At 39.6% G+C, this 13,968-nt stretch overlaps 1 protein-coding gene and 2 non-coding genes across 3 annotated transcripts; all 3 read left to right on the top strand.

Annotated features, from left to right (window-relative positions):
• Window positions 1–1,359: 1,359 nt before the first annotated feature.
• Window positions 1,360–13,815, top strand: CCT6A (chaperonin containing TCP1 subunit 6A). The gene is made up of 14 exons (XM_066274702.1): window positions 1,360–1,599; window positions 2,030–2,093; window positions 4,450–4,584; window positions 5,415–5,588; window positions 6,481–6,584; window positions 8,029–8,139; window positions 8,431–8,590; window positions 8,682–8,764; window positions 10,016–10,112; window positions 10,407–10,554; window positions 10,963–11,096; window positions 11,483–11,585; window positions 12,493–12,565; window positions 12,832–13,815. Exons 1-14 carry the CDS (start codon window positions 1,463–1,465, stop codon window positions 12,902–12,904), a joined length of 1,596 nt encoding a protein of 531 aa, XP_066130799.1. The 5' UTR covers window positions 1,360–1,462; the 3' UTR covers window positions 12,905–13,815.
• LOC136336656 (small nucleolar RNA SNORA22) lies at window positions 5,163–5,295 on the top strand. The gene has a single exon (XR_010731492.1). It is a non-coding gene; the product is annotated as a small nucleolar RNA SNORA22 (small nucleolar RNA).
• LOC136337122 (small nucleolar RNA SNORA15) lies at window positions 10,600–10,738 on the top strand. Its single transcript, XR_010731823.1, has one exon. It is a non-coding gene; the product is annotated as a small nucleolar RNA SNORA15 (small nucleolar RNA).
• Window positions 13,816–13,968: the final 153 nt, after the last annotated feature.

Below are 13,968 nucleotides of genomic sequence, written 5' to 3'. Positions count from 1 at the left end.
GATATGTTAATTTTTTAAAAAAGAAAATTTCTAAATAATCTAGTGCAGTGCTTAAGGAATTCTGTAATAATAAGTTCTTTAGAAAGTCTTTGACTTCTTGCACTGATTAATAACACTTTAATAAAATAGCTAAATGAGTAAATATGTAATATACTAGATGATAGTCCATCCAATTTGTGAGGCTTAGTTTCCTAAAACACCATAGAAGAAGAATGCATAGGCAAGGAATGTTAGAATTTAAAGGAATAAAGAGGCTGGAACAAAAAAAGTAAATTAAAAAAAAAAAAAAAAAAAAAAAAAAAAAGAAACAAAATTTCAACGGATTAAGAAAGGCTCTGGAGAATGAGTTTTGTAGCTTATTTATGCATTCTAATTAAAAGATGATAGTAAGAAAAGTAACAAGAAATCTGTTGGTAGAGTAATAAAGTCGAAAAAAAGCATAGCAGGAAAATCCGTGGGACTGGATAAAAGGCAAAATGGAGAAACACGTTTCTTTTATATTGCTGGTTACAAGATGGTTAATAATTAACATTCACAGCACATAGAGATATTTGGGGAACAGGATAATAACGAGGGGTTCTGTGTTCTCTGTTCTAGAGCCAGTTGTGCCTTCCAGGGTAGAAGACATTTCTAATGTGTTATCCCAGATGCGTAAGAACAACGGACAAAGCCCCTTAAGATCAAGTTTGATAAACCTTTGCTACGGGAGCTATAGGCCTGGGATGTGACTACCTATTCTGAGACATGACATGCCCAGTTAGGAACCTGTGATCAGACCACCCTACGTGGTATACTTTTCCGCACTGAGCGTGTCAAGCCTGCCATGTGACCGCCCCTCCTTCCCCGTCACCACCACCACCAAGCTCGTCGGGTTTATTGCATAGCCTCTTTTTCTCTCGCAGACATTATCAGAATCATTACAGTATCCCCACAGGCCCTAGAACATTGTCAAACACAAAGCATATAGTCAAGAAACCAGGCATAAGAGAAGGGGAGGAAACAAGGCAAACAGCGGGAGTGGGGCGGGAAAAGGGCCACTCTACACACTCTACAGCCTGCGGTCAGAGACCTCCAGGGAATAGCGCCCGCGCTCCAGTAACGTCCGGCCGGGCCCACAGCTGAGCCTCACGGCAAGCGGCCAGCCCATCTACGTCTCAGGTCCGTAAAACTGGGTCCTAGGGCCCCGTAATACGAATCCTCCGAACCCTTGCCGCGGGGGAACAAAGGGCCTCCGGTGCGCAATGGCGCCATAGCCCCGGCGCAAGGGGCTGGGCCATAGGACTGTGACCCAATGAGAGGCGCCGGCAGACCCGCGGTCCAATGGTGGCGGCGCGTGGGCACGCTGGGGGCGGGCAGGGCGCGTCCGACTTTTCCAGAAGACCCGGATAGCGCCTGACGGCCACGCCGAGCCGGCTTTGGGCGTTCTTTGCGGCGGTCGTCTTTCTTTTCTCTCGGCTCAGCTATGGCGGCCGTGAAGACGCTGAACCCCAAAGCCGAGGTGGCCCGAGCCCAGGCAGCGTTGGCGGTCAACATCAGCGCGGCCCGGGGGCTGCAGGATGTGCTGAGGACCAACTTGGGGCCTAAGGGCACCATGAAGATGTAAGGCGGGGCTGGAGGGGAGGGCAGGGCCGCTACGGGCCTGATCCTGGGAGTCGTGGTCTTGAGCCCGCCGTCTCCGGCCTCTGCGCCCGCCGCTGCGGCCCTTTTCTCCCCTTTCTTCCTAGTCGGGCTGTTTTCTGCCCCGGCCATTTCCTCTTGTGATCTGTGCGGTCTCTGAGGAGAACAAAGCTGCCCGCGTGCGCGCGCGGCGCTCCCGCGTGGTCAGTTTGAGACTTCAGCGACCCGGGGGACTCGGCAGGCTGCTTCTTAGACGGGAGAGGGTGGGCACTGCACCATTCCTATAACCGGGAGGAGAGAACCAACCCCACGGCCCCAGATCCTTAGGATCTGGGTAAAACACAGTCTTTATGGGAGTCAGTTTGGTGTCCGTTAAAAAAGTCACACTGATTCGTTTCTGCCCATTGAACAGGCTTGTTTCTGGTGCTGGAGACATCAAGCTCACTAAAGACGGCAATGTGCTGCTTCATGAAATGGTGAGGCCTTACACTAGGTGAAAAACGTTTTGATTTCCCTTAGTACATTTGATGGGTAAAATATCTTTATGTTCTCAAGGTGGGAGGAAGTCATATTCGTCACTTCTCAACAGGTGGTGTTCCAGACAGTGGAGAAAGTAGAAGAGAAATGTAATTAGTAATAGTGGCAACAGTGAAGTCCTGGAGTCCCATTAATTCTTTTTGAACCCCTACTCCTGACATTTAAGGCCTTGGCTAAAGAATTGTAATTATTGAAATTCTAATAAAATCTCAAAAATTAAGCGATTGACAATCAGATAAACAAAATGACATAGTTTACACTTTTTCTTTTTTTACATGTATTTTTATTTCTTTGTATTTTTCTGAAGTTGGAAATGGGGAGGCAGGCAGACTCCGGCATGCGACCCTGGGGACCCACCCGGCACGCCCACCAGTGGGCGATGCTCTGCCACAATCAGAGCCATTCTAGTGCCTGAGGCAGAGGCCACAGAGCCATCCTCAGCGCCCGGGCCAACTTTGCTCCAATAGAGCCTCAGCTGCAGGAGGGGAAGAGAGAGACAGAGAGGAAGGAGAGGGGGAAGGGTGGAGAAGCAGATGGGCGCTTCTCCTGTGTGCCCTGGCCAGGAATCAAACCCGGGACTCCTGCATGCCAGGCCGACGCTCTACCATTGAGCCAACCGGCCAGAGCCACACTTTTTCTCTTTTTAAAACAGCTATTTGGCCTGACCAGTGTTGGCGCAGTGAATAAAGCGTTGACCTGGAAATGCTGAGGTCGCCGGTTCGAAACCCTGGGCTTGCCTGGTCAAGGCACATATGGGAGTTGATGCTTCCAGCTCCTCCCCCCTTCTCTCTCTCTGTCTCTCCCTCTCCTCTCTAAAATGAAAAAAAAAACACAAAAAACCCCAGCTATTTGATTTTCTCTGTTACATCTCTCTACCTCCAAATGGAGGAGAGATAAAGCTCTTTGCTTAACCATTTAAAGAGTCCCAGTGTCCAGGAATAACAGATTATTGAGAGAATCATTTTACATATCCCTCAAACCTAAGAGTCCAGATCCAAGAGTTCAAACTTTGGGGTTTTGATTCTAGTGTACCTGTCCTTTGATAGCCAAATGTTTGTAAATATCTTCAGTAAGAACTAGCTCACCTAGGTGTCCTTTTTGTTTTAGTGGGCTAACTGGTGACCTCCGCTAGCTGAGAGCAATTGAAGTTACAAACTTAATGTCAGAAAAGCCATATATACATGGCTTTTAAAATTTTTACTCGGTTTTTTTGAAATACAACATAAACACAGAGAAGCACCTTAAATATTTACATTTTAATTAGTAACTATAAAGAAAACAATGAAAAGTATACAGTATCACCTATGTAGTGTCAAAATAGTTTACATCAGCAAATTTGGATGAGATAGTGTACAAAAAATATTTACAGTTTAATGAGTAGCTGTAAAGAAAACAAGAATGCAGTATCACCTGTGTAGTGTCAAAAATAGTTTACATCATCAAATCTGAATGAGATAATGTGCAAAATGACCGGGCTGGATTCTTAAAACTGTCAGTGTCCCCAAAGACGTAAAAGGCGGGGGAACTGTTCTAAAGTAAAGGAGTTTAAGGAGACATAAAAACCAAAAGCAATGCAAGGGCTTTGATTGGCTACTTTGTAAATGAGAATCTGTGGGGACTTGATGAATATCCTGGTCTTCCAAAGTCTTTCCATGAGTGATTTAGCATCCACTGATGATCTTTGCTAAGGGGGCTATTTATTTTACTTTCTAATTATTTGGTCAGTACCAAGTAATACTGGAGGCTGCTGGACCTTCTTTATAAAAGGCACCTCGTTTATTCCAGGAGTCCTAGATTTGTCATAAAGAGGCATGCATGGGTTTGAAATGATTTGTAACTGTTACTTGTTAGCTCTATCACTGATTTTTAAAACTTTTATTTATTGACTGATTTTAGAGGAAGAGGGAGAGAGACAGAGGAAAACATCAATTTGTTCTAATTATTTATGCGTTCCTTGATTGATTCTTTATGTGCCTTGACCTGCAACTTTGGCATATTGGGATGACACTCTAACCAACTGCTCTATCACCTTGAGTAAACTTTAATTGAGCCTCAAATGTCCTTATTAGTAAATTGGGAGTAATCTTGAGAAGTAAACATATTTATACATGAAAATGTTTTGGTTGTCAGAAACTGATAAGCAAAATAACTAATGGTGAGTTTTTAATCAAAGTAATATGTAGCTGAATACTTGGCAGTTTGTGTACATAGAACTTAGGGAGGTCTTCCACACATTTTAAGTTATATTGAGATTGTTTGAAGTTACTTAATTTTTTTTTCTTTTTCTACTTTCAGCAAATTCAACACCCCACAGCCTCCTTAATAGCCAAAGTAGCAACAGCCCAGGATGACATAACTGGTGATGGTACCACTTCCAATGTCCTAATCATTGGAGAACTGCTGAAACAGGCGGATCTCTACATTTCCGAAGTATACATGATTCCTGTGTTTTTGTGATATTTTATTGTGTATAAGAAGTGGACTGAGTTTTGTTTATATAAACTGATGTGTTAGTGGTAGTTGAGGCCATGTAGTAGAATGTGAGGAGTAGGGGCTTCAGTTTGGGAACCAGAGTGATTATCTTGGTCTGACACAAATTTATTGTCATCCTGGACAAGTTAAGGACCCTTTCTTAGCCTGAAAGGTTTTCTTTTTTTCCCCCATCAAGTTACAGTGCTTATATAACATATTTATCTAAAATGTAAATTAATAATTAATACCTAAAAATGGGATTATCAGGACTAGGCATATTTATAAGGAAAAAGCCAGACTAAAAATTCTATAAAACTTTTTTAGTTCCAAGGTTAAATCCAGCCTCACTGAATACTAATCTGATGTTAGGAGGAACTTCCTGGAAAGACAGAGGAAGCCGACTCTTAGTCTCCCTGTCTACTTTTATTAGTAAATGATGTGAATGTATTTCAGATTACCTGTAGAAGAGATATAATGCTCCTATTGACTGCAGGGTGTTGCAACACATTTGAGTTTTTGTAATTATTCCTTGTGGTTTGCACAGTGAACACCCAAGTGTGCTTTATAGTTCCCTTGGCTTTGACTCTGTGCTAGAGCAATGTCTGCCTTTTTCCTCTGCATTGAAAGGACTATTATCCTTTTAAATGTATTCAAAAAGTCAGCACACTATATTGTATTAAAAGGTATGAATGATGACTCCATAGTAAATCTTATCATGAACTATAGTTGCATCTAATTGAAGAACTCCAGGGTTGGTGATGGTTACTTTAATTGTGTCTTTATTATAGGGTCTTCATCCTAGAATAATAACAGAAGGATTTGAAGCTGCAAAGGAAAAGGCACTTCAATTTTTGGAACAAATCAAAGTAAACAAAGAAATGGACAGGGAAACGCTCATAGATGTGGCCAGAACATCTCTGCGTACTAAAGTTCATGCTGAACTTGCTGATGTCTTAACAGAGGTTTGTGTTGAATTAAAAACCCCTGATATTAGAAACAGCAGTATATTTACCAATTTCAATTATAGGGTGCGCTCTAAAGTTTTTACAGTATCATACTGTGAAATAAGTAGGTTCATTTTTACGTCAGTGGTGACCATATCTATGTCCCTAAAGAATTAAAATGAGAAAAATCAAAGAATCATGCACCTCACTAGGTAATAAAGGTATAATCAGAGCTTTCATTAAAAGGTTTATAAAATGGATTTTTTTTTAATTCAGTGAGAGGAGGGGAAGCAGAGACAGACTCCTGTATGCACCCCAACCAGGATCCACCCCATAAGCCCAATTGGAGGTGATGCACTGCCCATCTGTGGCATTGCTCCATTGCTCAGCAACCAAGCTCCTTTTAGTGCCTGAGGTTTTCTATCCTCAGCACCTGGGGCCAGCTCACTCCAATCAAGCCATGGCTGCAGGAGGGGAACAGAGATGCGAGAGGGGGAGAGGTGGAGAAACAGATGGGCACTTTTTTTTTTTTTTCAGATGGGCACTTTTGTGTGCCCAGACTGGTAATCAAACCCGGGACATCCACACCAGCCCAGTGCTCCACCACTGAGCCAACCAGTCAGGGCCAAAATGGAGAGTTTTTTATTATTAAAAAACATCCTATTATCAGTGTTTTTAGTAAAAGAGGAAGGATATCAATGATTCTTTAGGTAATTGAAAAGTTGAGAGTTCAGAAATGGAAATTACTTCAACCCTTTACCAGATGTATTCTGTTAGCTTATAGAAAAAGACTTAGATCAAGTCAAAAGATTCTAAAGTCCAGAAACTCTAAACTTCTCTTTAGAACAAGTAACATGAGCATCTTGATGTCTGCAAATCAAATTTACTAATAGTTATACTCTTATTGTAGGCTGTAGTTGACTCCATTTTGGCCATTAAAAAACAAGATGAACCTATTGACCTCTTCATGGTTGAGATCATGGAGATGAAACACAAATCTGAAACTGATACCAGGTAGGTGGTAGAATACTATGAAATACTTATAAAATATGTTTACAAATTGATAAGCGCTTTATACAACACATATTTTGGCTGATTTTCTTCTTTTTTTTTTTTTGTTTGTTTTTTGTTTTGTATTTTTCTGAAGCTGGAAATGGGGAGAGACAGTCAGACAGACTCCCGCATGCGCCCGACCGGGATCCACCCGGCACGCCCACCAGGGGCGACACTCTGCCCACCAGGGGGCGATGCTCTGCCCCTCTGGGGTGTCGCTCTGCTGCGACCAGAGCCACTCCAGCGCCTGGGGCAGAGGCCAAGGAGCCATCCCCAGCGCCCGGGCCATCCTTGCTCCAATGGAGCCTTGGCTGCGGGAGGGGAAGAGATAGACAGAGAGGAAGGATGAGGGGTGGAGAAGCAAATGGGCGCTTCTCCTATGTGCCCTGGCCGGGAATCGAACCCGGGTCCCCCACACGCCAGGCTGACGCTCTACCGCTGAGCCAACCGGCCAGGGCCTGATTTTCTTCTTTTGGTCTTTGAATTCATATATACTGCCTAGAGGAGTATTTACTTAGTAATATCTCCTTTTGAAGTTAATGGCATGATGTATTTATAGTTAGAATGATTCAGAAAAGTGAGCTATGTCAGTTTGGCATGTATTGAACTGTTGGATCCAAAGTCTGATGGGAGACTGTTGGGGAATTTAAATATGTTTCAAAGATCTAACTTGAAAACTTTTTAAAGATTTTTTTTTTTTTTTGGTATTTTTTCGAAGCTGGAAACGGGGAGGCAGTCAGACATGCCCACCAGGGGGCGATGCTTTGCCCATCTGGGGCGTTGCTCTGTTGCAACCAGAGCCATTCTAGCGCCTGAGGCAGAGGCCATGGAGCCATCTTCAGTGCCCCGGCAAACTTTGCTCCTGTGGATCCTTGGCTGCTGGAGGGAAAGAGAGACAGAGAGGAAGGAGAGGGGGAGGGGTGGAGAAGCAGATGGGTGCTTCTCCTGTGTGCCCTGGCTGGGAATTGAACCCAGGACTCCTGTACGCCAGGCCGATGCTCTACCATTGAGCCAACCGGCCAGGGCTTAAAGAATTTTAAAACAATTTGATAGCCTACCAATTGAAACATTTTCTCTAAAATTCTCTGTACAAATTAAGTTGTTTTTGTCATGTTCTGAAATAATTGCTTTTTTGTAATAACCCTACTTATGTTTCACCCAGAAGTCTTGTTCAGTTAACTCCAGAAATGACTGATTGTGTGAAAATTATCAGTACAGTCTCAATTAAGTGTTATGATTGTGTTAGCGTATGCTACATCCCATATGAAAATCAGTAACTTAATTACAATTTTTTTGTAATTACAGTTGACAGACAATACTATATTAGTTTCAGTATGTAATGTAGTGATTAAATGTTTATATACCTTATGAAGTGATTGTGATAATTTTTTATGTGTTTTAACAGCTTAATCAGAGGTCTTGTTTTGGACCATGGGGCACGGCATCCTGATATGAAAAAAAGAGTAGAAAATGCATACATCCTCACATGCAATGTGTCATTAGAATATGAAAAAACGTGAGTTAAATTTTCTTACAAATGGAACCAAGAAGTAGAGGAGCTTGGTATTTTAGTCAAGTCACTCTGTGAGACTGTTTCTCTCCACTGTATGGACAATAATACCTCCGTTGGGTTTGGTAGCATTCTAGGAAGTAAATTCAGAATGTACCAGGGGCAGGATCAGAATTTAGCGACTATTTGTTAAATGAAGACTAACCAGTTTCTGAGACTGCTTGCTGTCTTGTCTTCTCAAAAAATAAACATTCTTATCTCTTCCACCCCCTCTTCTATATTTTATTTTTTTCATAGAGAAGTGAGCTCTGGCTTTTTTTACAAGAGTGCAGAAGAGAGGGAGAAACTAGTAAAAGCTGAAAGAAAATTCATTGAAGATAAAGTTAAAAAAATAATAGAACTGAAAAAGAAAGTCTGTGGAGACTCAGATAAAGGATTTGTTGTTATTAATCAAAAGGTGAGAAGAATTTTGCTTTATAAGCTGGTCTGTGTTGTCTATTTTTATTTTTCAGGTGAAATATATTGAAACTAATTTTTCTTTGTTACAGGGAATTGACCCATTTTCCTTAGATGCTCTTGCAAAAGAAGGCATAGTAGCTCTGCGCAGAGCTAAAAGGAGGAATATGGAAAGGTATGGGGCATAGATGATCTCAGATGTGGATCTGCACAAGTTAACAGGGATTAGTCCTTTTTTCCCCTATACTTATTTTCGCATTTCTTCTTTTTGTGGTAAAACACATAGTACAAAATTTATCGTTTTCTGATTTAAGTGTGACAAAATTCAGTAGTATTAAGTTACATTCATATTGTTGTGCAACTGTCACCATTACTCATTTTAAAACCATTTTCATCATTGCAGACTGTAACTGTACTCATTAAACAGTAACTCCTCATTTCTCCTCCCCACACCCCTTCTCATGTAAATACTCTTATTTCTATCTATGACTTTGGTATCTGTCTATGAATTTGGTAAGGGAATCATACCATAATTGCCCTCTTGTGTCTGGCTTATTTCATCTAGAGTGGTGTTTTCAGAGTTCATTCATGTTGTATGTATCAGAATTTCATTTTTTAAGGACAAGTATTTTCATTGTATGGATGATATCACATCCTTATTTATCCATTTATCTGTCAGTAGACATTTATTTGGGTTAATACTGTTTGGCTTTTATGAATAAAGCCACTATGAAAATTTTATACTTGTTTTATTTTTAAACCATGACATATTATATATATTTTTCCATGTTGAGACAGCATCAAGGGGTTTCAGAGAAATACAAGAAAGAGCTCTTGTCTACTTTTAGATTTCATTTCAAAGGAATATTTGCTGATTTGATGAGAGTGGTTTTATTTTATTTTGAGAGTTAGGAGAAAAGACCAATTTTTAGCTGGTTGGTGGAAAAAATATATATATTTTTATTCAGTGAAAGGAGGTGAAGCAGAGACAGATTCTTGCATGTGTCCCAACTGGGATCCATACGGCAAGCCCAGTAGCGGGCAATGCTCTGCCCATTTGGGGTGTTGCTCCATTGCTCAGCAACTGAGCTCTTCTTAGCACCTGAGGTAGGAGCCATGGAGTCATCCTCAGTGCCGGGGGCCAACTCACTCCAGTTGAGCCATAGCTGCAAGAGGGGAAAAGAGAGAAGTAAGAGGGAGGAATGAAGAAGCAGGTGGGCGCTTCTCCTGTGTGCCCTGACTGGGAATCGAATCTGGAACGTCCACACGCCAGGCCAACACTCTCACTAAGCCAACCAGCCAGGACCAAAATATTTTTTAGATTATTATTTTAGTATAGAATTCTGAAAGATTGCTTCCTACATTTTTTTTATAACATAACTAATAAAAATTATTTAAATCTCCTTAAAATACTTCAATATTTCAGGCTGACTCTTGCTTGTGGTGGGATAGCTCTAAATTCCTTTGATGACCTAAATCCTGATTGTTTGGGACATGCAGGACTTGTCTATGAATATACACTGGTAAGTATGTTTTCTTTACACAGGTGATACTTTTTGGTTCATGAATTCTTCAGTAGTAAAAAATCATTCAAACTTGGGATCAGATGTATGCTTTGTTTACATACATTTTGATGGTTTATGTATAGCAAAGGTACTCCTTTGATGGGAAAGTCACATTTCTATTACATGTGGCTTTTTCTTCTTTAAGAAATTTGAAGTGCTTAGTGTTGTTTTCTATTAATAAGCTACTTACCATTTCTTCTCTAATTCTTTGTAGAACCATTTGTCATTTTTGAAAATACTCTCTTTACATAGGGAGAAGAGAAATTCACCTTTATTGAAAAATGTAACAATCCTCGCTCTGTCACATTATTGATCAAAGGACCAAATAAACACACACTCACTCAAATCAAAGATGCCATAAGAGATGGCTTGAGGGCTGTTAAAAATGCTATTGATGATGGTAAGATCATTTTATTCAAACTTATACTTTTTGCTCGTGTGAAAGGCATGGCTGAATACTGTGTTCTTTTTATCAGTAACTTACACAGCCAGACACCATGCAAAAGTAAAGTCTTCCCTTTAAAATGGCTATGATGGCATGCCAAGTGTTTTCATAGCATATCATTACTAAAGTGGATACAAATAAATGAGTTAAGAGCTTATAAAAGCTTCCATGTGCTAGTGAAATCATGCTGTTTGATATGTTGCTTATATAGTTTTCAATGAATACTTAAAGTGCAGTAGTTAATGCTGATTTTTCAAGAAATTAATGGTTTTTCATATATGAGTGTTTTGTTTTATATGTTGTCTTATAATTGTACAGTTTTCTTTGTAGCTTAGCATTTCTCTCTTCCCCACCACCCAACAGGCTGTGTAGTTCCAGGTGCAGGTGCAGTGGAAGTGGCAATGGCAGAAGCCCTGATGAAATACAAGCCCAGCGTCAAGGGCAGGGCCCAACTTGGAGTTCAAGCGTTCGCTGATGCATTGCTCATTATCCCCAAGGTCTGACTACTTTAACAGTCAATTTTCTAAAAATATGCCAAAATGATTCCAGCTGATGAACGTGAAAGGTTTTTGGTAATGTGGGGTTTTTTCACAATGTAGATTTTGAATTAAATTTGATCAGTTTTCTCCCTAACACTAGAATATTGAAATGTATTTGGTTTCCCTGTAAAAGAAACCTGAATATCTGAAGTTTCAGATGGCAAGAGACAACTATTTTAAGAGAGTTTGCAATGTAGGCGATATATTTTGAATATAAGCTGGCTTTTTGTTAAACTGCGATCAGTATTATGATTTTTTGATGATTATTGATATACTGTTCATTTATTGTGCACTCAACTATTCTTAGGTCCTGTATTTTAAAGGATTAAATTTGCTTGCTTTAGGTTCTTGCTCAGAATTCTGGCTTTGATCTTCAGGAAACACTAGTTAAAGTTCAAGCAGAACATTCGGAATCAGGACAACTTGTGGGTGTGGACTTGAACACAGGTAAGAGAATGAAAGTATTGGGAGGGAGACTAGACATAGCATTCTCCGGAGAATCAAGAGTCTTAGGGAGTTGCTTTGCAGTTTTGAATACTAGTCCTGTTAGTGGAACTCTGAGTTCTAAAATATGGTATAAAAATGGAGTGAGTGGAGATGGTAATTAGGGGAATAGAATATATACAATTGAATAGTTTCAAAGAATATGGATTTTTTTCTTTTGCTGAGTAGTAGTAGGTGGTTCTGGTTAATGTTGAAAAGTTTCATATTGGGTTTACTTTACTCGATTTTTTATCAGGGGCTTTGATAAGAAAATACATTAGATGTTCATATTCACTGAGAAAGCAAATAATGCTGGAAGAGGGGACTATGTTTAAAACCTGATCTTAGGCCAGGGTAAGAACACAAATTATGAAAGTACAATGTGGAATAGAAACTGAGATACGTCCAATTAATATATGTAAGATCTGTTGTCAACAGCATTATTTACATTAAGTTAAAAAAGTACCTGGAATGAGGAAAATAATAAGCTTAATTTGATCAGATTACATACCCCTCAAAAAAATTAGGGGATATTTTATAGCTTCATATTCATTTTGAAATATCCCCTAATTTTTGTGAGCAGTGTAGTTCAAATGCTGTAATACAGACAAATGGAAATGTGTCTGGAAAAAAACGATGTTCAAACTGTAACAAAAGAGCATTCCTATCACTGAAGTCTTCTAAGTAGAGATTGGTTACTCATCAAAGGTACTGTGCACAGGAATCATGGTGTGGAGTACAAAATTGGACTCATTGAGCAACTTTGGGTTCTTGTAGTTGATGAAATGAGAGTAATTGGTGATGAGCAAAGAAGGGTTTTGATCTTATGACCTGCTCTATAGGATTTTAAGACTACTGGATTACTTTGCAGGGGAGCCAATGGTAGCAGCAGAAGTAGGCGTCTGGGATAACTATTGTGTAAAGAAACAGCTTCTTCACTCCTGGTAAGTTTCAGAAAGCCAAAACTCAAGTAAGCTAGATAATCATCATACTCTCTTAATTTGGTGTATACTGTTTAATTTCTTGTGTGTGTGTTTTTTTCCCCATAAAAAATATAAAAAATCCAAAGTGTAGAAATGAAACGACTTCTATGTATAGAGAGGAAAGGGAAATTTAATTGGATGTAACTTGCATGGTTTAGTTGGATATTAGTTGAATTAAGGTTCATATCTGAAATCTGAGCCATCAGATTTTTTTTCTTCCCTTTCAGCACTGTGATTGCCACCAACATTCTCCTGGTCGATGAGATCATGCGAGCTGGAATGTCTTCTCTAAAAGGTTGAATTGAAGCTTCCCTGGTTATTCTGAATCATGAAGACTCTACAGAGTGATTTTAAGAATACAGCTGTGGAACTCTTGTCCTAGCTTCAAATGATTTTCAAAGGAATTTTCTTTTCCCATATGAAAAAAGGAGAGAACACTGGCAGCACCTCTTCAAGTTTCTGAGTCTGAAATTATAATTACAGTATTTTTTTAATTGCAGTCTGTATACAATAAGGCCGTTTTCACTCATTACACAGAATGTTTTACTTTTGCTTCTGTGATATAAAAATACATGTTAGAAAAGCATATGTTATCTACCTTATTAAATATTCCTTGAAAAACAAATTTTAATGGTTATTAATTTCTTCTGATGTATTTTAATTTATTCAATAGTTCCCTATTAAGCTTTTAAGATTAAAATTTTTATGCTGATTTAAATAAGGTTTTGAAAGCATCCCTGTTTCCTTAGTAAAAAATTGCTGTGAATGAAACAATGGGATCTTACAGTGAGATTTTCCATGCTTTGAAGTAGCTTTGTTAAAATGTTCCCCAGGAGTTAAGTAAGTGGGAGTGGGAAGTAAAATGAATAGACTAGAAGCTAGGGAGCTAGAAGAGCTGCAAATTTATCAAGTGGCGAAAGTTAAAAGAGGAGGCAGGCATGGAAGATGACTTGATGGCATGGTGACAGGACTACTTGAAATTTTCAGGCAGACGTTATTTCACACCTCTGAACCTTTGCTTATTCTGAAATAATCCATCTCAAAACCTCCAGTGTCATATTTTCCCCTCAAATTCTGTTTGCACAAAATCGGTTTTTTATACAGTTGCTGTATCTGTACAGTCCTTAAGGTGAAACTGTGTTGCTAAGCTTTGTATTTTGAGGACTTGGCAGTTGCCTACAGTGAGTGTACAATAAATGTTTAACTTGAAACCTTTTCTGTGATCTTGCAATGGTATTCCAAACACAAAGGGAATTGAATCTATACTGCTCACAAAAAGTAGGGGATATTTTTAAATGAACATGAAGCAATAAAAAAAGCATTTGATTTTTTTAACTAACATCAGAAAAGCAAATGCCAAGTCA

The sequence above is a fragment of the Saccopteryx bilineata genome, chromosome 4 (assembly GCF_036850765.1).
Source record: "Saccopteryx bilineata isolate mSacBil1 chromosome 4, mSacBil1_pri_phased_curated, whole genome shotgun sequence".
Lineage (NCBI taxonomy): Eukaryota > Metazoa > Chordata > Mammalia > Chiroptera > Emballonuridae > Saccopteryx > Saccopteryx bilineata.
This window is presented reverse-complemented; position numbering and strand designations above follow the sequence as displayed.

Bases quoted from the DNA above. Each gene is read 5' to 3' on its own strand.
- CCT6A (XM_066274702.1), top strand. From the start codon at position 1,463: ATGGCGGCCGTGAAGACGCTGAACCCCAAAGCCGAGGTGGCCCGAGCC. The intron at 4,585-5,414 runs GTATACATGATT...TCTTTATTATAG, and splicing joins CGGATCTCTACATTTCCGAA to GGTCTTCATCCTAGAATAAT. The intron at 8,765-10,015 runs GTATGGGGCATA...TCAATATTTCAG, and splicing joins AAAAGGAGGAATATGGAAAG to GCTGACTCTTGCTTGTGGTG.